The 25598-nt window shown below is 52.4% G+C and overlaps 10 protein-coding genes across 10 annotated transcripts; 1 reads left to right on the top strand and 9 right to left on the bottom strand.

Moving 5' to 3' along the window:
* Positions 1-19: 19 nt before the first annotated feature.
* On the bottom strand, positions 20-1370 carry CDV56_107838 (heme-dependent oxidative N-demethylase family protein; the record flags this gene model as incomplete). The annotated part of the gene is made up of 3 exons (XM_026761457.1): positions 20-250; positions 296-996; positions 1052-1370. 3 exons carry the CDS (start codon positions 1368-1370, stop codon positions 20-22), a joined length of 1251 nt encoding a protein of 416 aa, XP_026618424.1.
* A 461-nt stretch (positions 1371-1831) lies between these two features.
* On the bottom strand, positions 1832-2274 carry CDV56_107802 (uncharacterized protein; the record flags this gene model as incomplete). Its single annotated transcript, XM_026761421.1, has 2 exons — positions 1832-2128; positions 2209-2274. 2 exons carry the CDS (start codon positions 2272-2274, stop codon positions 1832-1834), a joined length of 363 nt encoding a protein of 120 aa, XP_026618423.1.
* Positions 2275-3052: 778 nt separating this feature from the next.
* CDV56_107662 (putative DUF221 domain protein) lies at positions 3053-6030 on the bottom strand (the record flags this gene model as incomplete). The annotated part of the gene is made up of 3 exons (XM_026761281.1): positions 3053-5290; positions 5342-5890; positions 5944-6030. 3 exons carry the CDS (start codon positions 6028-6030, stop codon positions 3053-3055), a joined length of 2874 nt encoding a protein of 957 aa, XP_026618422.1.
* Positions 6031-8082: 2052 nt separating this feature from the next.
* Positions 8083-9369, bottom strand: CDV56_107519 (fructose-bisphosphate aldolase FBA1; the record flags this gene model as incomplete). The annotated part of the gene is made up of 4 exons (XM_026761138.1): positions 8083-8643; positions 8694-8996; positions 9065-9175; positions 9262-9369. The coding sequence occupies 4 exons, from the start codon at positions 9367-9369 to the stop codon at positions 8083-8085; spliced, it is 1083 nt and encodes a 360-aa protein (XP_026618421.1).
* Positions 9370-10724: 1355 nt separating this feature from the next.
* Positions 10725-12674, bottom strand: UBP16 (putative ubiquitin C-terminal hydrolase; the record flags this gene model as incomplete). Its single annotated transcript, XM_026760995.1, has 1 exon — positions 10725-12674. One exon carries the CDS (start codon positions 12672-12674, stop codon positions 10725-10727), a length of 1950 nt encoding a protein of 649 aa, XP_026618420.1.
* Positions 12675-14056: 1382 nt separating this feature from the next.
* lys1 (saccharopine dehydrogenase (NAD+, L-lysine-forming)) lies at positions 14057-15713 on the bottom strand (the record flags this gene model as incomplete). Its single annotated transcript, XM_026760848.1, has 8 exons — positions 14057-14342; positions 14412-14559; positions 14615-14711; positions 14765-14940; positions 14999-15025; positions 15086-15326; positions 15392-15555; positions 15653-15713. The coding sequence occupies 8 exons, from the start codon at positions 15711-15713 to the stop codon at positions 14057-14059; spliced, it is 1200 nt and encodes a 399-aa protein (XP_026618419.1).
* Positions 15714-16308: 595 nt separating this feature from the next.
* Positions 16309-17020, bottom strand: CDV56_107161 (uncharacterized protein; the record flags this gene model as incomplete). The annotated part of the gene is made up of 2 exons (XM_026760780.1): positions 16309-16862; positions 16972-17020. The coding sequence occupies 2 exons, from the start codon at positions 17018-17020 to the stop codon at positions 16309-16311; spliced, it is 603 nt and encodes a 200-aa protein (XP_026618418.1).
* Positions 17021-17649: 629 nt separating this feature from the next.
* On the bottom strand, positions 17650-18906 carry CDV56_107080 (uncharacterized protein; the record flags this gene model as incomplete). The annotated part of the gene is made up of 1 exon (XM_026760699.1): positions 17650-18906. The coding sequence occupies one exon, from the start codon at positions 18904-18906 to the stop codon at positions 17650-17652; it is 1257 nt and encodes a 418-aa protein (XP_026618417.1).
* A 955-nt stretch (positions 18907-19861) lies between these two features.
* On the top strand, positions 19862-22649 carry CDV56_106888 (putative RNAPII degradation factor Def1; the record flags this gene model as incomplete). Its single annotated transcript, XM_026760507.1, has 2 exons — positions 19862-20156; positions 20251-22649. The coding sequence occupies 2 exons, from the start codon at positions 19862-19864 to the stop codon at positions 22647-22649; spliced, it is 2694 nt and encodes an 897-aa protein (XP_026618416.1).
* A 1233-nt stretch (positions 22650-23882) lies between these two features.
* CDV56_106740 (OSBP family protein) lies at positions 23883-25345 on the bottom strand (the record flags this gene model as incomplete). Its single annotated transcript, XM_026760359.1, has 4 exons — positions 23883-24680; positions 24745-24799; positions 24852-25177; positions 25274-25345. The coding sequence occupies 4 exons, from the start codon at positions 25343-25345 to the stop codon at positions 23883-23885; spliced, it is 1251 nt and encodes a 416-aa protein (XP_026618415.1).
* Between the last annotated feature and the right edge of the window lie 253 nt (positions 25346-25598).

The following is a 25598-nucleotide window of genomic DNA, read 5'->3' as shown; positions in this document are numbered from 1 at the left end:
GGCATAGTCCTAGCAATAATCAACTACGTAGAAAGTGCTTGACGGCCTCGCCCCATACAGAACCCCGTTTGTACCAATGCATCCCGGGCACATTGCCCGCCTTCAACCCATCGATCGCCGTGGCCAGCTCCTCGCCCAGCCCTTCCTCCTTGATCGATCGCAGAGGATACGTATACGTATGGAACGCAAAGACGAGCGCCTTGCTCCGAGGCAGCCGATGCAGCGTCTGCCGCTCACACCGGAGAACCGTCTATCACATCAGCTTCAGCCCCTGCAGGGAGTCCATCCAACCTACCGAATCCACATCCAACATCCCCGGTTCAATCTGCCCCCCTCCAGCCGCCGAGCCATGCACGCCCCCAAACGCCGCAAACAGCCCCGTCTCCGTCGTGACACTCCAGTTCACCCTCGACACGAACCTCCCCACCTCCACCCTCGCAAAGAACCGGTCCATGCTCCGCTCCAGCTTTTCCTGGTACCCAGGCACCGGGTCATGGATCGCAGCGAGCCGCAGCCCGAGTTTCGCGCGGGTGTCGAACCCAGACGGGAAGTACGTGGTGTACGCCGCCAGGAAATACCTCTCCTCGTTTTCTTTCCCTTTCCCCGTGTCCGTCTCGGTCTTCTCCGGCAAGAGGACGAGAAAATCCTCGTCGACGGTCTGGCCCAGGATCTCTAGGCCCTTGATGACGGGCTGCCCCGCGTCCATCTCCACCGGGCACGTCTTGCCCGTTACCTTGTTCTCCACTGACCTTGTACGATTATTCTTGTCCGCCGACGCAGACAGAGAAAACATGCTCGGATACCGCGTGGGCAGATACGTCCCCAGGATGAACGTATACAATTCCGCCACTGCGCGCCGAATCCGCGGATCGTCTTCGTCGTGCACGCCGAGCACGACGTCGCGGTACTGCGCTAGTAGAGCGGCGCGAAGCGCCATCCGCTCTTTGTACGTCTTGTCCATGGGGATGAGCTCTGAGACGGACAGGTTCGAGAGGGCTGGCTGCGTTAGTTGCAGGCCGGATGGGGTTACCCTGGAGGGGGGGGGGCGTACCCATCGTCAAGTGGTATTTTGGCTTGAAGGGACGGAAGACCAGTGGGTTGGTTGTTTGCCAGGTGAAGTTGGGGAGGGGGGTGATGGGGGGGTATCCGCGCATCGACCCCGATGCTTGTCCTGAGGATGAAGACTCATGTCTGGATGTGGCGGTCTGTCTAGTGTTAGTGGGTTGGAATGGAAGAATGGCGAGACGGACCTTGCGATTCCAGTATGCGAATGCCAAAGTCCCCAAGACTAGGAAGAGGACGATGAATGGGGTTCTTTCGAGGTGTAATCTCCATGACTCAAGGTAATCCTGAAATCGAGCGGTAGACATGACTGTTTACGAGGGTTGAGATTGGGAACTTGTCTCCTCAGAGATACATGATGCGTCCATGATATATTGTATACCAGAAGTATAAACCTGAGGATGAGTCAAGAGCGGGACATGCCCAGTTGGATGTCGAGGAAAATCACGATTGGCGGGGAGAACCGCGGAGTAACGCCGACTCGACTCAAGCACCGAACGAATCATTACGAGGCTGACGTTCTATCAAGAGGAAAAGGTGTTTATGATCTGCAAGCTATGCAGATGTTGAATCGTGTAGGACAACAGTGCATTAGTTGGGCCATGGAGCTACCACGGCATGATCAGGTAGAAGTATACATACAGTAAAGAATATAGGCCACAGAAAACAACATAAACATAATGGGTATCAATACAGATGCGCCTAAACACCACGGCGACAAGTCAAACGACAAGCAGCCATCGCCATTGAAAACCACAAGACCTCGCAATCAAGCGCCTCCCTCACCATCCGTATCCCTCACCACCCTCTTCTTCACCCCCGACTGCTCACCCACCTCGCCGCCGCCCCCGGCATTGACGGCCGCCCCAAGACCAAACACCCGCCTCGGCACCTCCCTCCTCTCACTCGCATTCACATTCAGACTCGGCGCCCGAGGCCGTTGCATACCTCTCGCCCGGCCCCCGATGACAGGGAACTCGTACGCCCCCATCCGCCAGAGATACAACAGCACGTCGAAGACGATCAGCGCCGCCCAGGGGAAGATGGTGATGATGCCGAGGAAGACCTGCAACCGGCCACAAGATTAGCATCCGCCCAGCGCAGTTCTCGGGTGCGGGGTGCGGGTGAAGGGGAGGGGAGGCGTACGAAGATCCGAGCGGCCCAGCTCTCGACGTAGATGAGGTCTGGGGGGAGGATGGAGTACCACGCCATTTCCTCGTGCTTTTCTTTGCCGTGGCTTTCTTTTGAAGTTCTGTTTGTGTAGTTGTTCTTCGTATACAGGGAGTATCGTCAGGCGGCGAGCATTCGTGCGGAGGGGCGAATGCCCAGGTAGATGGAGGTGCTGTCAAGGGGTTGGACTCGAGGTTTAGAGATTCCCCGGCGGGTTACTGCAGAAGCATTGGTAGATCCTTGGCTGATGGCAGGGGTGAGGGAGTCGATGCTGAGCTCGAGTGCTCGGTTTGATGCGGAGGTGCGGAGGCGTACAATATCGTCGTACAGGAGTTGGAAGAGTCTAGCGAGAGTGACATCAACGTCAAAGTCGGCCTCGGAAAAGCGTCCTCGTTGAAGAAAAAGTACGGACTGGAAAAAGGAGAAAAGGCTACTATTACTGTTTTCAGGGGAGAGAAGAAGGAAGTAAGGACAGCTCTTGAGCCGGGAGCCAACTCCGACTCCGCCGTCGGCCCAATCGGGAAAATCCTAAGCATAATCATTACAGGTGCACCAAGAAGTTCCATTATTTTGAAGATAGCCAGTCGGTCTATTGCAATTCAGGTATTCATCATATCCAGGATATCTAGCTGATCTCTACAGGTGCATATTCAGGTCATAAATAATGAATCAAATGGTCATGCGATATAGGCGTAAAGTTCGTTAACCCCGTGTCCAAATGTACAATCCAACTCGAATCAAGCCCCGCCAACCAAATCTATACATAACATCAAGTTTATAACATAACCAAACCACTCAGCTGTACAAATCGTCTGCCAGACTACCGCGCAGGTCGGTAGTGCTCATACGAGGTGAAGCTGGGATCGTCCTGCTCAACAGGCCCGTATCCTCCAGTCCGCCATCGGCTCAGTGGAACAGCTGAGACGTCGCTCGTGCCTGGCACCTGGGCCTGGCTGAGAAGCTGCTGAGACTCACTCGCGCTCGGGTGATGGTACAGACCCGTGCCCATCGACGCACTCTCCTCACGCGTGAGCGAAGGGCGGAAGGCAGGGTGTATATCATTCGCGCCTGCGTCGGAGCCTTCGTGCATTTTCAGCCCAGAGAGCGACGGGAGCGACGGCGTAGGTGATGACGCTCGCGATGTCGTCGGAGACCATTCGGCCAAGTGGCTTCTCGGCGTCTGGGACCGCTCGGTCATCAGATCCTCGGGGCGGCCGTAGATCCCCCCACCAAACTCGTCACGGAAGTCTGGACGATCTTTGAAAAAGGAAAAGTCCAGATGATTTTCCGGGACAACCTCGAAGGGTGCCGATGAGGCGGCGTCCATGGCCTTGCCCGGTTGCGTTGTCGACATGGGATCCATTGCAATGTCCGAGTATTCTCCTTGGGCGTCCGAGGCGCCGAGTCGACCGCGATAGATTTGTTTGAGTGCTTCCGCAGCCTTGGCGTGCACCATCGGCGTGATCAGAGGCTTGTACAGCGCCGGATGGCCGAACTTGGAGTTGAGCCGATCAGACCCCTTCTTGCCTGACTTGCCGACAGCGAACGCCTCTGCATCGGTCAGGTTGGCCCGGTTGTAGTATTTGATGTCATCGTCGAATTTCTTCATGCAGTAGAACTTGAATGCCAGCATCAGGAAGGGGAGCGGAATCACACAGTAGACCATGTCCCAGGTGCCCTTGGTTTTGGCCACCAGCGCAATTATTACATTGGAGAGGATCGTCGCAAAGACTAGACGGTTGAACAAGACGCGCCAGAACTGGCCTCCCGATTCCGTCTTCGTCACGAACACATAGAGCAACAGATATTTCTTCAACATCGCATCCAATCCGAAATACAACGCAGTGACGGGAAGGACGATGGGCTGCAGCGTTGCGAAACACAACGCCACGGTGGCATAGAAGAGAAAGTAATTGTAGTAGCTCGCATAATCAAACGGCGGGGGCGCGGTCCATTCAATGGCCTGCCGGGGCGTGGGCGCGAGAAAGGTCTTGGAGAACCAAACCCAGAACAGCGTGACCAGCTGCACGAGGTCGATCGCCGCTCCGAGATTGCGCTGCAGCAGCCAGGTCACCCAAAACGGAGACACCTGGCACAAGGCGCTCATGACCTTTTGGTAGAAAGCGCCATCCTGAATCGCTTGCCAGGCGTCCTCGTCGTTTTTCTTGGCGTCGATGACAGCAGCCACAAATGTCCACGCGGCAGAGAAGAGCGAGAAGACGATCAGGTTATTGAAGACGAAGAACGAGTACAGGTGACTCAGGACGTGGCGTTCTCGCGAGGTTTTGGTCGTGTCACCCGCCTTGATTGACAGGCGACGGAAGATGATCGGTAGAACCAGGTAAACTATCGAGGTGATCGCCGGAGAGAGGATACCCTGGACAGCGGCCCAGACGTTCGGGTTCGCATTGAGCGACGTCTGGAAAGCCGGCCAGACCAGACCCAGGTTGGACAAATTGGACAAGAAAATGGCGATCATGGCGTTAGGAGCGATCCATACGACGGTCAACAAAGTAGTCCAGATGAAGTTCATGAATCGTTTCCACTTTCGCGCCTGTTTGGACAACGGCAAATTCTCCCAGATGAGATCGTTCGGGCGAGGTGCCAGCTGGATCATGGTTCCTTTGGGGTGTTTCTTTCGCGCTGTAAAGGCGACGGCATGTGCATGCTCAATCATGTCCCAACTGACGAAACCGAATGGCATGGCGTTGCGCTTGTCGATGGAGGCACGAACGTGACGGATCTCTTCCTCCAGGCGTTGGATGCGGTCGGTGAGGTAATCAATGGCATCTACCTTGCAATCCGGGTGATTGCCTCTTTGCTTCTTGGAAGGACGCATCAATGGTCGCTTGGCAGGTAGCTGATCGGGCCTCTTGAAATATTTCGCGAGGACCGACTCGAGTTGCCGCACGGTTTCCTCATGCTCCTTGATCAACACGGGGAGATCCTTGACGTTTCGGCCGATGGAGGCCCGCGGGAGAGCAGCTGTGGGGTTAAATTCATCCACAAGGCGCATGAGGGCTTCGTCCGAACGTGCCTCTTTGGGAACATCAGTAATCTACAACCGTCAGTGATGGATGTAAGCAGCTACTTTGCGGGCGTAACACACCATCAAGGTTCGAGCATGCAGACTACGCTGATAGTCAGAGCTCTGGAAATACTTTCTCCGCAAAGCTGTTACGGCCTTGTAATTCCGCCAAAGAAAGTAAGCAATGATGATGTCGAAGGCCCAGGCACAAACGACTTGACTCCAGATAGCCTCCGTTGTGACATAAAGCGGGGTCATTGTCGCAAACGCCGACAATGACGATATGCCAGAGCCGTTGCTCTTGGTGATGTTAACCGGAATCATCACGCCACATCCGATGATACTCAAAATGATGAAGATATTGCGGCACATCTTGGTGAAGCGCAGAAAGACGGTCGCATCGAGGCCAATGCATTCCACGAGCTCGGGCTCTCTCGTGCGCAGAACGGGTCTCATCCAGGCGAAGAAGCCCTTGCCCACCGGGGGCGGCGTATGTCTCCGATCCGCATGTTTGACTTTGGGCGCATATACAAGCGTGTGACGGGGACGAAAGAGGGAAAAGAGGAGGGCGAGGAGGACGGAGATACCGGCGGAGGCGCCTAGGGAAGCCCACACGGCGTTGACTTGGAACTATTGGACATGCTTTAGCGATTGCAGAATCGAAAAGGATCAGGAGAACTCACAGCCGATTTGAAAGGGTCTTGAATAAGCTTGAGAAACTGCTCAGCGCCCGACGGATTGTCACGCTGTCGCAGAGCGAAGTGGTCCATGGTAGTGAGGATCTACTGCGGCATGGATGAGAGGGCGGGCGGTGAGGGCTTCATCAGAGGATTCAGAGGGGAGAGGTATATGGCAGAAACGAGCGACTAGGTGATGGAAAAGTACAGATGCATGGCATGTAAAAGAGACGAGAAAAGAGACAGGAAAGGGAAAAGAAAAAGATTGAAATGGATGAATAATGACGGGGGAATGGCGCGGAGAACAACGCAAGACAGCAACAAGAGAAGAAGGACACCCGCATGTGGGCTCGATGGAGGCGGGTCTGGAACAGCGATTAGAGGCTAAACATCTGGGATGGGATTCTGGAAATCGCTTAGAGAAAGAGGACAATACAAAGCTGATACAGATTATAGCATGGAGATAGAAATGACTAGTGCTCAGATATCTGCTGATTCTATACACAGTATTGGAGACCATCAACTGACCCGACCACATATACTCGTGATTTTTGTCTACACCTTGAGTATCCATCCGTACCTGATGACCGTACGTAATCAGACTCATTCCCTGGTAGATGAACAGTTGGTAGCTGGTACACTCTATTATCAGTCAGAGTTGAGATGCACAACCTTGGTTGCATCAGCCATGCTCCCCGTACCACTGGAACAGTTCATGTTTGTATTATCGTTCCTGCATCTCTCGGTAGAGAGATGGCAACAAAAGATGGCAGATCAAAAAGAGAACCGAAGGGAAATAAGGATGGAACAAAAAAAGATGCCACTCCACAGACAATGATCGACCACTATGAGTGGCCACTATTGGCGACTGCTATTTTCGCCCACGAATCACCAGTTGCCACTAGCGGCGAGTCTGGAACATTTTATGAGTTTTATCCTTTCCATGGCCTTTCTCAGGGCGACTTCTGAGACAAAGGCCTGGTGGAGTCATCCACACATAGCCCTACCCAAGTGTTTGATTGGCTTGAAGATATGGGTGGACGGATTGAGGAAGATACTCTGGAGTTAAGAGGTAGATACTACTCAGATTGGAGAGTTGGTCACGGTGTTTTATCGCCTTATGAAGTCAACAGGGTCTTCAGCTAGATACGCTACTCCGTAAGTGTAGATAGGTACAAGAATAGCACAGGAGCTGGTCACACTACTACCTAGCATGCAATAGTCAGAACTCGCAATTCTACTAGAGGTTAGAGCCATTCCCTCGGTCTCCTCCGAGATTAGCGTGGTACGGAGTACAGAGTACCTGATTACTCGACTGAGCACTGCAATTGAGGTTGGATGCATCATTCTGAAGGGGAGGTAGGAAATCGCCTATATTTTCATCCTGTTTACAGAGATGAAGAGGAGCCTTCATCACCATGGCCGCTGAAGATTGCAAGCGCACCAATCGCCACTGACGTACTAGACATCACTTGGCTGGCAAACAAGAAGTCGATCTGTCGATCTGCCTTTTGGCCGTTATGCTCGTATCCACGAAAGTCCGAGGAGAGACTACGAAGTTGGAAGCTCTCAAGGCCTAACACTGTATCCAAAGCTCTTTCTGAGCGCACGCTTCCTCAGTTCGACAGCAGTGTCAGCTCCAGACAACATCCCTATGTCTTCCTTGTGCTATGAAACATGACATATGAGTCCTGGCATCAGGGAAACCTGAAACACAGCAGAAACCAAGAGGCACCACTCCCATGAAGCAACGCCAGTCATTTGGATGATTTGAACACACTCCATTGACGGACGGCGGATTGATTGCTTCTCTACACCAGTGGCCTTTCTCTATCATGGATTCCTGCACTTCAAGTTTACCTTCATGCGAATATTACAGTGGATTAGGGACTAGCATGCTCGCAAAGGAAATCAGGTCGAGGACTCCTATTGAACTAGTCATTAAAGCGTGCATACCACATCTATCACGTTCGACTTGAAAACCAAGGAGGCCTCCAATAATATTTCTTTTAGATCCATTCATTTGTTCATTTTATGTACTGGTATCTGGATTCATGATATCTGGAAGATAAGAAAGAAATCTCGGTTTTCCGAAAATTTTCCGAAAATACTAAAGTTAGAAGAACACGTCCAAAGTCAAGACCTTTACAGCTGGCCAGCAGTGTTGAAGTCCTCCAGAGCAACCTGCACACGCTTGCTCATGGTCTTCTCACCCTCACGAACCCACACACGGGGATCGAAGTACTTCTTGTTGGGCTTGTCCGCGCCGTCGGGGTTGCCGATAGGGCTCATGAGGTAGTCCTTCTTGTTGAGAACGTAGTCACGGACACCGGACATGTAGGCGTACTGCATGTCGGTGTCGAGGTTGACCTTGACGACACCGTAGCTGATGGCCTCCTTGTACTCCTCCTTGCTGGAACCAGAGCCTCCGTGGAAGACGAAGTAGACGGGCTTGTCCTTCTTGGAGCCGATCTTCTCCTTGACGTAGGCCTGGTGCTTCTTCAGAAGCTCGGGGTGGAGACGGACGTTGCCGGGCTTGTAGACACCGTGCACATTACCGAAACCAGCGGCAATGGAGAAGTAGGGGCTGATGGGGGCGAGAGCGTTGTGAATGGCCAGGATGTCCTCGGGCTGAGTGTACAGGGAGTTGTTGTCAACGTCCTCGTTGTTGACACCGTCCTCCTCACCACCGGTGATACCGATTTCCTTGATAGACATTAGCTTACGCATACGACGCCAAGTGAAAGAGAGCTTACCATCTCGAGCCACTGCTTCATGGGGGCAGCACGCTTCAGGTACTTGGCGGTGGTCTCGATGTTCCAGTCGACAGGCTCCTCAGACAGATCGATCATGTGGCTAGAGAAGAGGGGCTCGCCGTGCAGCTTGAAGTAGCGCTCATCCTCGTCGAGCATACCGTCGAGCCAAGGAAGGAGCTTCTTGGCGCAGTGGTCGGTGTGGAGGACAACGGGGATGCCGTAGGCGGGAGCAATGCTGCGGATATAGTGGGCAGCGGCGATAGAACCAGCGATAGAGGCCTTCTGGCCATCGTTGCTGACACCCTGCAGTGGATTAGCTCTATCCTGCGATTTAGGACTGGGTCACAAGGAGATGCGCGTGCGTCTCGTACCTTTCCGGCAAAGTAGGCAGCACCACCCTGAGAGACCTGGAGGATGACGGGGCACTTCTGGTCGCGAGCAGCCTCGAGGCAAGAAACGACGGTGGATGAAGAGGTGACGTTCTAATATTCAGTCATCAGTATATCAAGCTTATGCACCAGAGCTGCGCAACAATGGAGCTGCAAGCTATATGAATCAGTAAACTTACAATGGCGGGGATAGCAAAGTTCTTCTCCTGAGCGTACTCGAAGAGACGGAGGACGTCATCACCGACGATGACGCCGGACTTGCGGGAAAGCTTCTCGAGGATACCCATTGTGACTGTGGTTGGAAGCGGCTAGGCTAGCTTGCGAGTTTGGATGGATCGAGTTGATGAGAATGAAGAGGGGAGAGAAGATCTGGACGGGAGAACGGGATAGATAAGTAATTCGATCACGAAACAGCAAAGATAACTTTTTTAGTTTCCCTTCTGATTCAATGAAGATCACTGAAGAGCTTTACCGGACGACGAATACGGTGGCAGGCAGTTAAATAAGTTGCACATAGGGGAGGGGCAGCGAGCCACTAATGGAGGGGCAGCAGTGGCATGCCTTGAAGAACTCACCGGGTGGTGGGGAATTGATGTAGTCAGTATGATTTCAGTTTGCCTGAACCGGTTCTCCTGATGATGTGGTACTAAGAAGAAGAGAAAGTAGGAAGAAGAAGGGCAGAGGAACGAGATGATATAATAATAATCCTAATCGAGTCCTAACTCTCGCTATGAATAAGAAGAAAAAGAATGGATCTCTCCTTACCCTGAGCTATCCTAATGCTCTTGCTGTGACTGGTGGGGTAATTTCGTCCTGGAGGGGGCATGACGCCGTTTGGCCTCAGGCCTTGACTTCTGACCCGAAAATCCCCGCGTCCATCACATGACATCATCGCCGGCGTCATGGATTCGGAGAGCTCCCTCGCTGTCCCTACCACGCCACAGGTCCAAGGGATGAGCTGCACTTGGGTGTGAAAGGGCCGACTATGACAGTAAGGTCCAAAAGAGGATATCTTCATAACGATGAATCGAAGCTGTGTCCTGTCAATGATTGAGCGCGGTTCTCACTTCTCCAGGTGTCTCAGTCGGATCGTCGACTCTCGGTTCTCTGCGAAAATCAATACCCATATCTCCGTATTTCTTTCGTGCCTCTATACATTCTCGGCGAAAGCAGCGGGGAAACTCTCCCCTTAACCGTTGATTACCGTTCCAGTCCATTCCTTTGCCTTCTCTCTCTCACGGCCCAGACCTTTTGCTATCCGGACAATTGGTTACCGTCGGCATCAGTCATGTGCGACTTTGTATGAGGCGGAGGAGAGATTCCCGACAACCAAGGCCGGACTCTTCAAGACTGTTTACTACGGTCTGGTGTTAGGAAGGAAGCTATATTCAAAGACTATCAACCCGTTCTATCCTGAAGCTTCTATGTCTAGATGCTTCAGACACAGAAATGCCCCGACGAAGAAACTATGTACTTATGCGATCAATGTCCATACCTCGTCTATTTCGAATATGTCCCCACACCATATATGCACTGAACTCAAAACTGGACACAAGTCGCGTATGTGCATTCCATCATGTTCTCATCCATCAACTTCTGATTGCGAAGCATGAACCTCTGGCCGAATACATCGGTCAGACGCCTAAGACCCAAAAGATGCTTTTTCCATTTCATAAAACAAGAGATAGACTTCTTTCTGCATGCCGAGCACATCCGAAGTCTTGCATTCCTTGATCTTCTCGTCGGAGATGCGCCACCATCGATCATTCGTCTTCTTGCGACGACGGAGCCGAGAACTCGACAGAGCTGGGGCTTCCGCGGGCGTTCTGGGAGTGGTCCGCTCACTCATGAAGGATGGCCGTGATCCGGACTTGCTCCAGGCTCCACTATCACTAGCTGGACTTTGTGTTTCAGACCCGGGCGGCGAGAGATTCTGCTTAGATCCTGACGATTTGGTGCGGATACTCTGAAAGGATACACGGGAGCTGGATGTGGTGGGCCGAGCAGACGGCGAGGGAGGCGCATTCAGCTGAGATGCAGCTTGTGAGGAGTCCCTCGCTGACGCTGACTGAGAAAGAGCTGGTGATGAAATCGAAGTGCCCGACAGGGATGGTGATGATGTCGAGGAAGAGAGGCTGATTGGGGGGGGTTCTGTCTCAGGGGCCCCGCGAGCCGCGAGACGAGGACTCGGTGCAGTAGAGGGATTGACGCTGGTCGCCCGACTTTGCGCGTAGGAACTAAAGACATCCGGCGTAGCGAAAGGTGGGTATAGGTTGTTACGTCGGAAGGATTCGTAGTGGCCGCTGTTATGACTGCCTTTGTGGCAGACAATGGCCAGCAGCTTGAACCACTTCTGGCTCAAGATCCCACCCAAAGGAAGCCTCTCAGGGAAGGACACTTTGGCGGCATTTTTCGTAGAACTACTGCGATCAAAGATAGAACGCGAAAGGTGGATTGCTATAATTTTGGGGAAAACGGTGATACGCATATGGCGAGCAATCTTTCGCTTCGGTGCGAGATCCGCTGGAGGAAGGCTGATCCCTTCGGGAGGATTCTCAGGATCTGTAACGATAGCATGCTGAATCTGCTGCATCTCTTGCTCGATACGCTCCCGATCTCTTGTGGAATGAGATTTGCTCAGTTCTACCGTCTTGGCATCCAGGGCATGTTGCAATCGGCATCTGTCGCACCGGAAGTCATCGATATATTCTGTTTTGAGCAATCCATCAAAGCAGGAACTGAGGGTGGTCGAGCTCTTCTGAGGAACTTGTAGCGTCAGATTCACGAATGATGTCTTGTTCGGCTTGTATTGATAATGGCAGAACTGGCATTCAATCTGCGATTCCATTTGTCCTTCAAATGGAAATCCGTATTCATTGTCGATCTCTTTCAATTTGGTGTCGATGATTGCCGGGAGGCCAACCTCAGATCCATCGTCGATACGCACTTCGATTTCAGTGGATCCCTTTTCGACAGCCTTACTTTGTACAGATTCCCCACTGCCCGAGCCTGGTGGCACTTCAAGAAGACCTTGTGCACGCTGTCGCGCCTTCAGTCCGGCATGGTACTCGTCGCAAAGACGCTCCGCAACGATCTGAAGAAATTCCTGCGCATCCTGCTGATTGCGGCTAATCCGAGTGCGGAATGCGTACTCGACTGCCTGGATGAAAGCCCGGTTGGTGATGGTCTTCTTGTAGATCGGACGCTCATTCAATCGGTCCAGCATCTCTTTCAGAGCCCGTGTGATCGTACCCTGCTGCAGTTCTCGGACCCTCTCGGGTCTCATCCCGCGCGGCGTCTCATCTGCCTCCGGCAGTGAGTTATATGTGTCCGGTCCATCCAGTTCACGCCGATGTAATTCCCTGATCAGGTAGACACGCAGATCGCCCAGTCCCGCGAGCGCCTGTAGAACCGAGTTGATGAAGCAGTCGTTCGCCGGATTGGACAGCCCGACAATGCTTTTCTTCCTGTTACTGTCGTTCGAGTCATCGCCGTCGATTGTGTAATTTGGTCCGAAGACGTAGAAGAGGGCCACGGCGGCGAGGGATGCTCCGGCTGCGTATGCGGCGATGCTCGTCGACTTTTCCTGCATGACCGCGTTGTCGCTGAGCGACAAGAGCCTTCTCTCGGTGGTAGGGTTTGAGGGTGTCTTTCGAATACACGGACGTCGCCAGGATCATTGCTCCATGGGCGGCGCGTGGGGGAGGGGAGGTTCGGATGTGACTGGGAGGCGAGTCACTCCGAAGGCCAATGGCGAACCTGACAACAGGACAAGAATGTCGATGAGTCTTCTTCAACTCCTGTAGTTCAATTTCTCTGTTGAATGATGATATTCACAGTTTCTGGGTGGCGGCTATGGGCGGATAATTGTCCGTCAGATAAGTTTTTCCCCATACACAGCGTAGCACCCGAGGATGTGGATTGTGGAGAGGGATCTGAATAATGGGGTTGAAGGCGAGAAAGGGCACTACTCACGCATGCTCATAACCTGGTCAAATAATCATTCCCGTCGTCGAGACAGTCAAATGATAATCATGGCAGAGCCACTTGCATGAATGAACATCCAGGCAACAAAATATCCAAGGGAATGCTGGAATCTGATCCCTCTTCGGCGTCTTCGCTCTTCGCTCTTCACTCCCGAGTCCGTCCGGAGAATCTGCCACGCCAAGCGACCGTCAACAGCGCCTGAAACCCCCACATTGGAGATCCTTGGTCCGCCAGAAGGCTACAAAATGGGAACATGTTCAAGGATACCATATCTGCCAGTGCTCCAGGAGTTCGAGGACCAATATGAGATCATCGAGGTCAGTTGGATGGTGATCCACAGCGAGATCTGCAGGACCATGGTGTCTCTGAGCAGATGGTAAGGAGATCATCGTCAATAGAGCTGATGATCCCATACGCAATTCTTATGGGCTCAAACGGCTGAGTCCAGCATTGTCCAGTTTTTAGACTCCATCAACCCAGACTCGAGAAGTTTGAAGGGTGAAATTTGGTACTTGAGGGTAGTTGGGTTGGTGATGTTACGATGTAGTCCCTTTTGATAGTGGCTGGATCTAGGCCTCACAGACATGGCATGATCGAAACGTGACCTTGGAACAAAAGGCGCAAATAAAGCAGATTAAAAGCCTTCACCATTATCGATGTATTCGGGTATTTTTATTTGATGATAGAGCATGAATTTCATCAGCTTAGAGCGACTTGACTTTCCTTCATCATTTGACTGACTGCGTATAAAAGACTCAATTCTCCGATCGCTTGAACACAAGACGATTTGTCTCAACAAGAACTTTTCATTGATTCACTCTATTGTAGTAGCCATTCTAAACAGAGATTCATGACACACTACTGCATATACAAAACATCGCTTCTCCCAAGAGATCAACCCATAGATAGGGAGGGCGTCCAGATTCATAATGTGGCAGGCCTTTGCATTAACTTACAGGTGCGGAAGGCCGTCTAGAGAAAACAAACTTAAGCACGTATCGACTCGGGCAACGTAGCAACCTTCTCGTTGAACAAGTCCTCTGCTTGCTTCCAGACACGAGCATTCTGTCTGTCCTTGAGTTGCAGCAGGCTGGGCAGCAAGGCTTCGCTGAACATCTCGGAGCTTTCGCGAGGCAGGAGGGAGGGGAGGTGGTCGATGCTGATCACGCTCAATGGAGGGCCCTGGGTCTCGGCGGGTAGAGGAACAGTCACTGTGGGCTTGTCAAAAGTGGTGGTGATGGAATAGACAGGGATAGGGTTGTTGGGGTTGGTTCTGGGCAAGACAAGACCAGACTGTTAGCGAAAACGTCCTTCATCCTCAAGAGTCTAAGGAGTAACATACGTGTCGGCGCTCACGTCACAAATGACGGACAAGCGGCGATTAGGAGAAGAGAGAGTTTCGGTGTTGACGAAAGGAGGGATCTTGGCGGAAAGGTAGATGCAGTTAATGAAAATGTCTGCATCCTCGACAATCTCCTTGAAGGGACCACCTGGGAAACTAGATTAGCTCAGGCACAATGGCTGCAGTCGAGAATGTAAACATACCCTTCTTGGTCTCTTCAATATCCCACTGGATGATATCGGACTCGGGAATGCCGACATCCTTGGCCAGCTGAACGGCTCCCTTGCCACAGCGTCCAAGCTACACTTGGTCAGTACAATGAGAAGACCTCAGCTCATCGGAAGCACACCCACAGCTCCAATGACAAGCACCTTGGGCGACTTGCCAGACTGCTTCTTGCCAGCCTCCAACGATTCCTTCACAGACTCAATCAATAGGTCCTGGTTTGCGTAGGGAGTCTCGCCAGGGAGGGCTTCGCCCTCGGGGTGCGTCAGTTGCCAGGCCCAGTTCTTAACGGCCAAAGCAGAACCTGTACATAGCGTTAGTATTCCCCCATATGCGACGCACAGCAAACCGAAATTATTTACCTGCATAACCGGCGGAGTATCCAAAAGCTGTAGATGAAAGTGAGTCACTGATTTCATTCTTCCAGAGCAGAAACAGTCGCCACCTACCGGCTACTCGGCGTCCAGCATCATCTGTGAGGAACTCCAGGTCCAAGAGGGTGCCGCCTCCGCGGGGCCACCGGCTGAGAACCTTCTCCCAGCCAGCCTGTTGCTTGTAGCAGTGTGCAAAGGAGATGTGAACGTGCTCGAGGGGGAAATCGTCTTCGGGAAGCTCCTTCAGACCCAGTACATAGGCATCCTTGGGTGCGTCCTTCACCCATGAACCTTCCGCGACAAGGGGGGCGCCGATCTGTACAACTGGTGCGTGAGAATGTCGTTCGAAGCAGGGGGTCGTGTGCGAATGTCAAAAATTACCTGCTCAAACTCCTCATCTGTCACAAAGCCCGTTCTATTAGCGATTGTGGCCTGGGAAGGAATCAGGGGGACATTATTCTCACCGTCGAAAATCCGCTGTGTGGAACGCTCCACGGTCACCTGGAAGCCGGCATCCATAAGGGCCTTGCAGGTAGTCGGGGTCACTTCATTTCATACAATCAGCACATGTAATTCGAAGATTTACGGACTGAAAATGCCATGATGAACACGACATTTTTCATAAGAACAGGTAGAACTCACAAGCAGACCGCGCCTCGGCGGGCTTGGTTTCAGCGCGCAGCCAGATCTTATTGCTCGACATGGCTGTGTATTTCAATTGATGATTGCTCGAAGAGAAATTGATCTTTCTTGAGAAAGAGAATTGGAGATTTCAAAATATGAAAAGTGAAATTAGAACGATGACTCCTGGGCCTATGACACAGACCATCCCCTCAGTGATAACGGGGAGACAAGGATGTTGATCCGTTCCGTGGTGTGACTCAGCGATGGGTTGAGGTACGCTTCAACCGATGTCGGCTCTCCTCGAGAATTCATTGATATACAACTGAGATATTGACAGGGCTTGGCGATTGCTTCGTCGATGATAATGGTCTGCTCTGGGCAACTTTGTTCATTTGTCAAAATATTCCTCATCAGGATTGACACATGAGGTTGAAGTATCGATCATTTCCTCGGACAAAATATATAGGTATACTCATAGACGTCGAAATCAACTATCTACGCTTACTACGAATATGCAAGAGCACTAATTTGCATTATCATTGCTAAGGTTGCTAAAGAAAAATTGAAAGAGAGGTGTCTTATAGCAGACATCGTATTGGGCTATGAAGGTCAACAGCGATCAACAAAGCACAACAATCGGTTGACATAAGGTCCGGAAATCAAAGAAGTGCAGCTCAAGTCGCAGCCTTGGTCCGACTGCGTGTCCGACTCCCGATACCATCTTTAGGAACTATATGCTTCACTGTGTCTTTCACTTTCTTAGAGCGCCCTGACTTTTTCTCCCCGTTCCGAGTGGCATTCGAGGTCGCGTTACCGGTTGCTGAGGAAGCTGGTTGACCGTTTTCGACCACACCATTCTCTTCGCTAGTTTTCTGCTTCTTGCGTGCAGGTTCCGTAGATTCTCCAAGGACAGCTTTGTCATGATTGGCCGGTGCCGAAGACGGGTTGTGCTCTTGTTTGTCTCCTGCTTGCGCTGTGTTGGCTGTAGATGGTTGTTGAGCGTCAGTCACGGGCCCGGCGAGGGCTTGTTCTGGAGAAGTTGAAGTATCAACGGTCTTGGAGTCTCCAGCAAACTCGGTTTCTTCCGAGCTACTCTGGTCTGGATTGTGGACGGACTCTGCAGGTAGCGCTTGGTCCTTCTCCAGCGGATGGCTGTCACCGTTGGTCTCTCTAGCAGTATCCTTCAGCGATTTTTTGTTGACTTCTGCTTCGGTCTGAGTTGTAGGCTCTGGCGATATTCGTTAGCGTCTGATCGTTCTGTTGAACGCTTAGGGACCATTATACGGCGATGATGGTTAACTCAGGTGGCCAGACAGCGCCCTGTCTCCTGGACATACCTTGCTTGGAGTGACTGTTTACAACGCCAGAGTCGTTTTCCGTGGCCATGGCTGTGATTGCTAATGTGTACTTATATGTGCTTCATCCATGAATGGACAATGGGGACGATAAAATTGTCGCAAAAAATAGCGACTTGATTATCACTATGGCTGAGATCGCTAGGATAAGATGATTCTTGAACCGTGTATCACCGATGACGAGAGGTCAAGGATGACAGAATGTGAAAGAAATGGAGAGGAGACTGCGTGTGTGACGTTGACTAAGATCTTCGAGAACGCTAGCCTTTTCTTGACTATTTGTTCTATTTGCCTCCAACATGCTAGCGGATGCTAGATTTAGTAACGCAACTCCAGAACTCAATTCCGGGCTCAGCACGAGGGCCTGGCCGTCAGCCCTGGTGTAGTCCGGCTCTTCTGATGTTCTTCGTTGTAGGTAAGCATGCCAAGAAGAGGAGTAGGGTGCCATTAGTGCGGCAGAGTGGAGCACCATTGCGGAGATGGGATGAGATGGGCGCTTCCTCGCGTGAAGTGCGTCCGTCATCGTCAAAATCCATGACGTCGATGGACGATGCTGAGAAGACGGCATTCCGATGGGCCGAGTTAGCCAGAACCCAATGGACTACATCTGGTGTGTTTGTGTTTGTGATTCGACATGGTCAGCACGCGAGCCAATTCAAATCATGCCAGACCCAGTAGGTTGGATAGATTCTCCTCCTCTGCCGAGACCTGATCAAACGTGCTGGATGCCGACTCCTGGCCAATCTTTTCTGGTAGATTCTCCTGAATGAAGCGTGCCAAGTATGAAGCCTCCGCGAATTTTTGCTGATCGACTAAGATACGAATGGCGGTAATGGCATAGAGTACGAAGTTCTCCTTTTTCGTCTTGGGCCATGTTCTGAGCCGGACTCGTGATATCCTCTCTGTAAATTGCACAAAGCGTGTGGCGTCAGGTCGGGTTGGGTGGAAAAGAGGCACACAAGCTAGTAGTAACGACTTGAGAGACCATGAAGCGATAATCCTCACATACTCATCGTACATCTCGAGAGGCATCTGCTTGAGCTGGGATTGCTCTTCCTCCATAGCTGCGCGGCACAAAAACCCGGCTGCAGGCATTAGCAGGGCTTTCTTGTATTGAACAGCGCCAAGTTCGTAATCTGTAGAGATTGGCAGCCTGCTCGCCTCCAGATAATATCTCATGGCCGAGACCAAACCCTCTCCGTACTGAATCTCGGCTTTCAAGAGGTCGAGCAGGAAATTGCGAGCCACGGTTTGGGCCATGGCCTCCGGTATGCGACCGTCAGCACCGCCCAGGTCACGGTTCAATAGCATTCCCAGCCAGATTATCGCCGTTTTCTGTAGCCCCTCGGCGACCATGAATTTGAGGAGGGTGACGGTCGAAGATCGTATTGTGAATAGCATTTTCCGAGATTCGGCGTCGGATGCAAACCACCAGGACACGATTTTGGAACCGGCCTTAGACTTCTTCATCGCATCTACAACTCCATCGCCGGTATGAGCGCTCGCAAGTACTAGCTGGGCCCTCAAACAATTGAACAGAGCGGTTTTATTGACAGAACCCGAGGCAACCAACTCATCGAAGACAGTCATAGGCTCAGTCGCCAGTTTCTGCTCCTGAAGCGGTCCGAGACCAGATTGGTGGCCAGGGCTAGCTGTGTTTGAGGGAATGACGCGGAAAAGAGGATTCTCCAGAATGGTCCTCAGATGTTTGTCGGTCGCATGAACAGAGGATAACGGATTGTCGCCGTTCTCATCGTGATTGGCAGAAGATGATGATGATGGGTATTCTCGATCAAGCTGACGACGGAAGGAGGACGTAAGGGCGTTCAGTAATTGCGCTGATTCTCTTGGCGTACGAGGAAGAGGTTGATGGATTTTTGCGAAAGGGCTGAATTTGAACAATGATGACCCCTTCATGGTGACTCTGCTGCCTGGGGTTGATGGACAAGATGTATTGCGAGTGGAATATCTTCTGGCTCAACCTGAGTCTCCCCTCTCAGCACTCCAAACAGATCATCCAAGGAACATCCGATCCTCAGGCAGCGAACATCACCTGAGCGAAGGCAAAAACGGGCGGTGAGTGGAATCAGCGAATAAAAGGATGGTCTCCTGATACCCAACCCAAAGCAGACCACACAACAGAAGGAAAGGGTTAGAGAGGCGAAGCTGTCCACAATGGAGATCAAGGAGTGTTTTTAAGTTGTAGTTTAATGGTCGATAGCTCAATTGATTAGTATGCAATCAGCCAGACAGTGATATCCAACAGAGATAGAATAGCTGTATTCATTTCCGGAGTACCTTAACATCTACCATAGTACTCAGCCCAGCCACAGAGCCTCATAGGTACGGTACTCGCTAGGTAAACTTAGGTAGATAGTTGCCTCAGGCTCAGAAGCAGTCTTGTCTCCTTCAGCCAGGCTCAGACACGCCGGCCCAAACCTTCTACCTTAGTACTAGTAGCAGAAAGTCTCGTTCCCTGCCATTTCGATCTTGATCCAGTCCCCCAATAATTAATCTCTTCCTCCCTTCTTCCCACTACTTCTCTACTGCTTCCTCTCCTCCACAAGTCTATAATAACTTCCCTTTTTTCTTATTATTCTTTTTTCTTTTTTTATCAGCTATCCCCCTCCTCCCACCTTTGGCTCCTTTTTTTCCTTTTCGCCCCCCCAGTCTCCCCGGATTCGGCGGCCCTTGTGCCCGTGGTTTTGGTGCTGTCCTCTCGTGAGGGTGCAACTACCAACGACCTCTTTTTTACCCGCTCAGTTCAGCCACACTTTGTCGTCCCCACCGTCGACGTCGGAAATTCCTTCAATCTCCTTCTCTATTATTTAATCGCTCCCGCTTTGGAGATTCATCAACATTACCAGAAGACATGTCTGAAGTTCAAACACGGCCTTCTGCCTCTCGAGGCAGAGTATCCGCTCGTGGTGGTCGAGGTGGCTATAGCTCCAGAGGTGGTCGCGGAGGCAGCAGATCGGCCAAAGCAGACACCTCAGACCAGACTACGTTTGAAGATGAAGGAGAGATTGGTCAGATGAAGAAGAAATACTCGAACGATCTGCCCACACTGAAGGAATTGTTCCCTGACTGGACCGATGAGGATCTTGTCTTTGCTTTGGAAGATGCCGACGGCTTGCTCGAGGATGCCATTGAGCGCATTACTGAAGGTATGATCTCCAATCCCCCGATTTGTATCTCATGTCTCTATATCTGCTGTTCACTGGAATCGGCTCTAACCCTTTGATCGTTCTATCTCGACAGGCAACGTCTCACAGTGGGGTGAGGTGAAGAAGAAGACAACCGACCGGAACCGCTCCAAGGCCAAGGAGGCACAGAGCACCCCGACCGAGGCAACTACGGGTTCCGTTCGCTCAGGCCGTGGACGTGGCGGATTCGAGGGTCGTGGACGCGCCCGTGGGGATCGTGGTCGTGGTGGCCGCGGCGGTCGGGCTGGGGCTGTCAGTGCTAATGGTGCACGCGCCGAGAAGCCCGTTGTCACTGCCACCGTGGACATTGTGGAGACAACGATCGTCCCCGAGAAATCGATCGAGGTCGAAACCACCACTGTCGACGCCGACACGACCACCGACGCTGTCAAAGAGGCCCCGAAGGCCAACGTGATGCCGGATGGCACCAAGAAAGGTTGGGCGAGCTTGTTCGCAAAGCCTGCGCCGCTTCCGCAAAAGAAACCCGCAGTCGCACCTACACCTGCGCCTGCGCCTGTCCCAGCTCCGGTCCACGCCGAAGAACAACAGCCAGCCCTTGAGCCAGCAGCGGAGCAGAAAGCACCCGAACCTGTCCCCGTGTCCGCTCCTGCTCCTGCTCCCGCTGCTGCTACCGCCCCCGCTCCTGTCCCGGTTCCTGTTCCTGTTCCTATTCCTGTCGAGAAAGGACCTGAACCTGTCATTCCTAAGCAGCCTGCTGAAGCTGTCCCGGTAACTCCTTCCACAGCCGACATCACTCCTCCCAAGGATGGTCTGACCAAGACAAACCTTGAACAAATCCCCGATGTTTCTCCTCCCGCTCCCACAGCCACTGCGGCTAGCACAGTGGGCAGCAACCTTGATGCCCACAGCGTCGCCGCTGTCTCCACCCCCGCTCGTCAAGCTGCTCAAGCTGCCTTCCCTTCCAGCGTATTCAAGTCCGGCGCTCGGGCCCCCGGAACTCAGCGTCGTGTCATGGAACAGCAAGAAGCTGTAGTCATGCCTGGAAACCACGCCGTTGATCGTGCGGCAGTGCAGTTTGGCAGCATGGGACTGAACGGCGATGCTGCCGATGTCGATATTGACGAGAACAGAGAAGACGCTGAAACCCGTGCTCAGCCCCCTCAACACTCTCCCGTCGCCCCTCGTGCCTCTCTACCTCCTTCCACTCAGGCCCAGCCCTCCACCGAGACTCCTACTGTTTCCCGTCCGGCTCCCGGACTTCCTCCTGTCCCACAAGTTTCCGCTGCCGATTCATCTTTCACCGATTTCGCCCGCTACACCGAGGCTCAGAAGCCTTACGACCCGTTCTCTCAGCAGGTCACCCAGCCTCAACCCCAAGTGCAGGAGCCATTCGCAAACCAGGCCCCCGTCCAGCCCACCGTCACCTCCGGCAGCGAGTACTCTCCTTTCTACGCCGTCGACCAGCGCCTCCCTTACAACTACTATGGCACCTATGGCCAGTCCCAGGATGCCTCTGTGGCTCAAAGGGCGGCGGCTGGTTTCGGTGTCTCCGGCGCCGAGGTGCAGCCCCAAGTTCCCACCACTCAGCCTCCCAGCCGCTACGGCCATGTTGATGCTCCCAGCAGCGGTCACAACACTCCCAACCCCACCCTCTCCGCCGCTACTCAAACCCCAACCGCGCAGCACATGCCTGGTCAAGGTGCCGCTCATGCCTACGGCTACGGATACCCTTACTACTCCAACCCTCACTATGCTTCGTACATGAGCCAGATGACTCAGCACCAGTACGGAAGAAACCGACCCATGTACGACGATGCTCGCCGATATGAAGATCACTACATGCCCCACAGCACTCAGTACGGATATGGCAATCAGTATGGCCCCTACGGCAAGGCTGGTATGTATGGCCAGCCGCACGGTTTCTCCTACGACCACTCCTCCTCGCCTGCTACCGCGGGTAGCTTCAACCAATCTGCTCCCGGTCGTGACTCCGTCTATGGCCGCACTGGATCCACACAGCCTTCCGAGACCCAGCAGTCCGCCGCTGGCACCAACGCCTTTGGCGCGGGCATGTCGGACGTCTTTGGCCGCACGCAGGCTGGTTTCGGCCAAAACCAGCCCATCTCCCAGCAGCCTCCGGTGACCTCGGAGGAGACCAAGAGCTTCGAGACGCCTAAGGCGGCCGGGCCCAGTCCCTCCCTTGCGCAGGCCAACCGTCCTGGCTCTGCCACTAACAGTGCGCCCGGACAGCCTCAGGCGCAGACGGGCCTTCCCCCTCTTCAAGGCCAGCAGGGACAGCAGGGATTCGGTGGATACCCTCATCTGAACCCCCAGTACGGCAGTGGACTGGGTGGACTTGGCGGACACCAAGCTGGTGCCACCGGCCAGACACACCACCAGGCTACCGGTTACGGTAACTACGGAGGCGCAGGCTTCGCTAATTATTACGGAAACACTGGACGCGGTGGTTGGGGAGGCAATTACGGCCATTAAAGGGTCATGGCGTTCGCATCATTTTCCGGTTGATGGGATGTTTACTGTTACATCATCTTGCTTTTTCTCTCCCATGCTCTTCTCTCGAACTTGTTTTTTTCCCCCCTGTTCTCTCTATTTTCTACAAGGCGGCATGCCTGGGTCAAAAAAATTCCTATACTTCACTGTTGTGTTCTGTCACCTTTCTTATGCCATCTTCCAACGTGTAATCTCTACTCTCGGCGAGGGGAGCTCGGTCAGCTCTCCTCCAGGATTTGATATGCTACGCAGGGATATGCTGATGATACTGTATTCAACCGAGAAAAATGCGAGGCATATTTCCTTTTCTTTGTTATCACCATTGACGGTTCATGACATCTCTCCATGTTGTTGTTTCAGATTTGCCGGTCAGTTTTCTCCCATCCAAGCATGATTCTCTTTCATCCATTATTCCAGATTGCCAGTTCTATTTCCTCAAATCTGGCTCTTTTTTCCACTTGATGTTTGTTCATGACAGAAAAAAAGCTGCTTCTGTTTTCCCTTTTCCTTGCTTGCGTCTGTTTTGCATACTTCCAGCTTCCTTCCTGTACTACTTATCCGGTGTCATTTGGGGACTACATTTATGCAATTCTGACTGGATTAGGACAAGGGATGGGAGGCTCCGGGAAGTAACAGGAAATGAATTGAAATGATTTGGGATGGCGTTTGATATGATTTTCTTTCTTTCCATCCTTTGATCGTAGGCAGTTGGTATGATGAGAGGTGTACTCCGTAGCATCAGCAGAGTTGGTCCGCATTGCCCTATTGCCTATTACTGGGTTCAATGCGCAGACCACCTTGTATCTGCGTAGGAGGTATCAACTATCTCCGGTACTCACGGTGAAGACCTCAGGAGGTTGCGGAGGAAGATCTTGTCTGATTTGGGGTGTTTCAGGGTCCGAGGGTGACGTGTTCTCTACAGGATTGGGATTTTTATGGAGTAAGATGGTAATAAATTATGTGATCGATTGATTTACTCAACTTGTGGATTCTAATGCTCAAGACTACTACGTAACCTTCCTATATACAAGAATCGGAACTCCTAAGAAAAGGAGAGAAAATAAAACAAACAAAAGGATGAACGTGATCCCACGTACCCAAAAACCATTAATGATTCTATATTTGCAACGTCCACTCTGGCATAGTGCATAGTGCATATTGCATGAATGTGTCTGACAGCGCCATTCATATAGCGGTAACTAGCAGATTGGAGGTTTACTCGGGCACTCCGAGTCCCTCGCCACCGGTCTGGTGATAGGGCGGCTTGGCATCTGCGGCGCGCTCCTTGTCAAAACGCCAGACACCACCGGTCTTGTCGCTCTCGAGCGAAGTCAGGCCGACCATCCTGGCCAGACGCTGGAACTCCTCGTCGCCCGTCTCATCGACGCGCTTGAAGAACCGGCGCTCCCACTCCCGGCCCTCGGCCTTTTCGACTTTGCGGAGCTCGCGCTGAGCGTTCTCGATCTTCGACTTGGCCACGGAGGTGGCGTCCATGTCACCGCGCTCGATGGCGGATGCGACATCGCGCCAGGCTCGTCGGCTCTCCCATAGGTCTTGCTCCTCCACGGGGGCGACGGTCAGTGGGCTGGTTTTCATGTCCTTGGCGACGTAGCGGTCGATCTCCTTGTTGGTGCGGGCGTCCTTGATAACGAATGTGTCGGACCATTGTCCCTCTGCGGTGTAGAGGGGCTTCTTCTCCCCGTCCTTCTCGTGGTAGAGCACGGCGTTGAAAGTGTTCTTCTTGCCGCTGAGCCAGCCCTTGCCGGAGTAATTGATCTTGGCGATGTAACCCGTGCTACTGGCGATCATGGTCGATCTCTCCAGTTCCATGAATGGTGTACCGTAGATGAGGGACTCGACATGCAAGTACGGGAGTGTGATGAGGTAGCGCTCCTTCTGGGCCGGATCGTTCTTGTCCGCGGATGGAGGGGTGATTGTCAGCAAGGCATGGCCGATTTGCTTGACTTGGATCGTGTTGGAGAAGGATGCCTTCTGTGCATTGTATCCTTGTAGCTAGCGACAATCTTTGTTAGAGTCTCATCATCTACAACCGTACGCTTGATTTCTCACGACTTACCTCAATACCGTGCTTCTCGTTGGTGATTGCGTAGGCAGTGGCAGGGGGATGGTGGCTGTTAGGGGTCAGTACCGGGTCGAGGCAAGACCAAAGTAAGAAAAACGAACCTGACTTGCTCGCTGATCAAGGTAGTCTCCCCGGCGTCAGGGTCATTCTCCCACTTTCCAAGGAAAAGCTCACCCAGAAAGGGGTTTAGAGGCTTCTTCTCACTGCCTAGCTTCTCGCTGCGAGAGCAGTACTGTTGACGCAGCGTGCTGAGAAACCACTTCAGAACAGCCAATGCTCGCTTCTCAGGGTCGGCTTCTTTGGCCGCAGCCACAAATAGACTGGGATGTTCAGCCCAGTAGGCAGAGTATTCCGTCAGAGAGGTGCCGGAAAGAATGAAGGGAGGAGCGGTCAACGAGGAAAGATCTCCATTGAAAGAGGCGATCGACTAGCAAGACATCAATGTTAGGTTAGCCCATTCGACCAGAACTTGTCTAAGAAGACATAAACGAAAGCAATAATAGACATCTGAACCAAAACTCACCTTCAGGAAGCTGGACCAGGACCCTTTGCTTGCAGCGGGAATGGCAGACTGTGGATCCTTGCTGGAACTCATATTGGGGATACCTCTGTGTTTTTGACAAGAAAACCACGTAGTCCAAAAAGAATACTTAGCAAACGCTAAAGAGTAGATTTAGAAACCAAGAAGAAGCAAGCGTGAGTGGGGATGAAGAAGGAAGATATCCTCCAGCAATACCACTACCTAGCCAAGGAAATAAGAAATAGAAACTAATTAATTGCTTGCTGGCGCCAGAGTTTCAGAGGGCAGAAAGACGCTAAGAGGGGATTCGGCTGCGACGTCATGGTAT

This window comes from Aspergillus thermomutatus (genome assembly GCF_002237265.1).
Source record: "Aspergillus thermomutatus strain HMR AF 39 chromosome Unknown NODE_8, whole genome shotgun sequence".
In the NCBI taxonomy this organism is placed as follows: domain Eukaryota; kingdom Fungi; phylum Ascomycota; class Eurotiomycetes; order Eurotiales; family Aspergillaceae; genus Aspergillus; species Aspergillus thermomutatus.
Note: the sequence above shows the minus strand (reverse complement) of the source record. Positions and strands in the feature narration are given on the sequence as shown.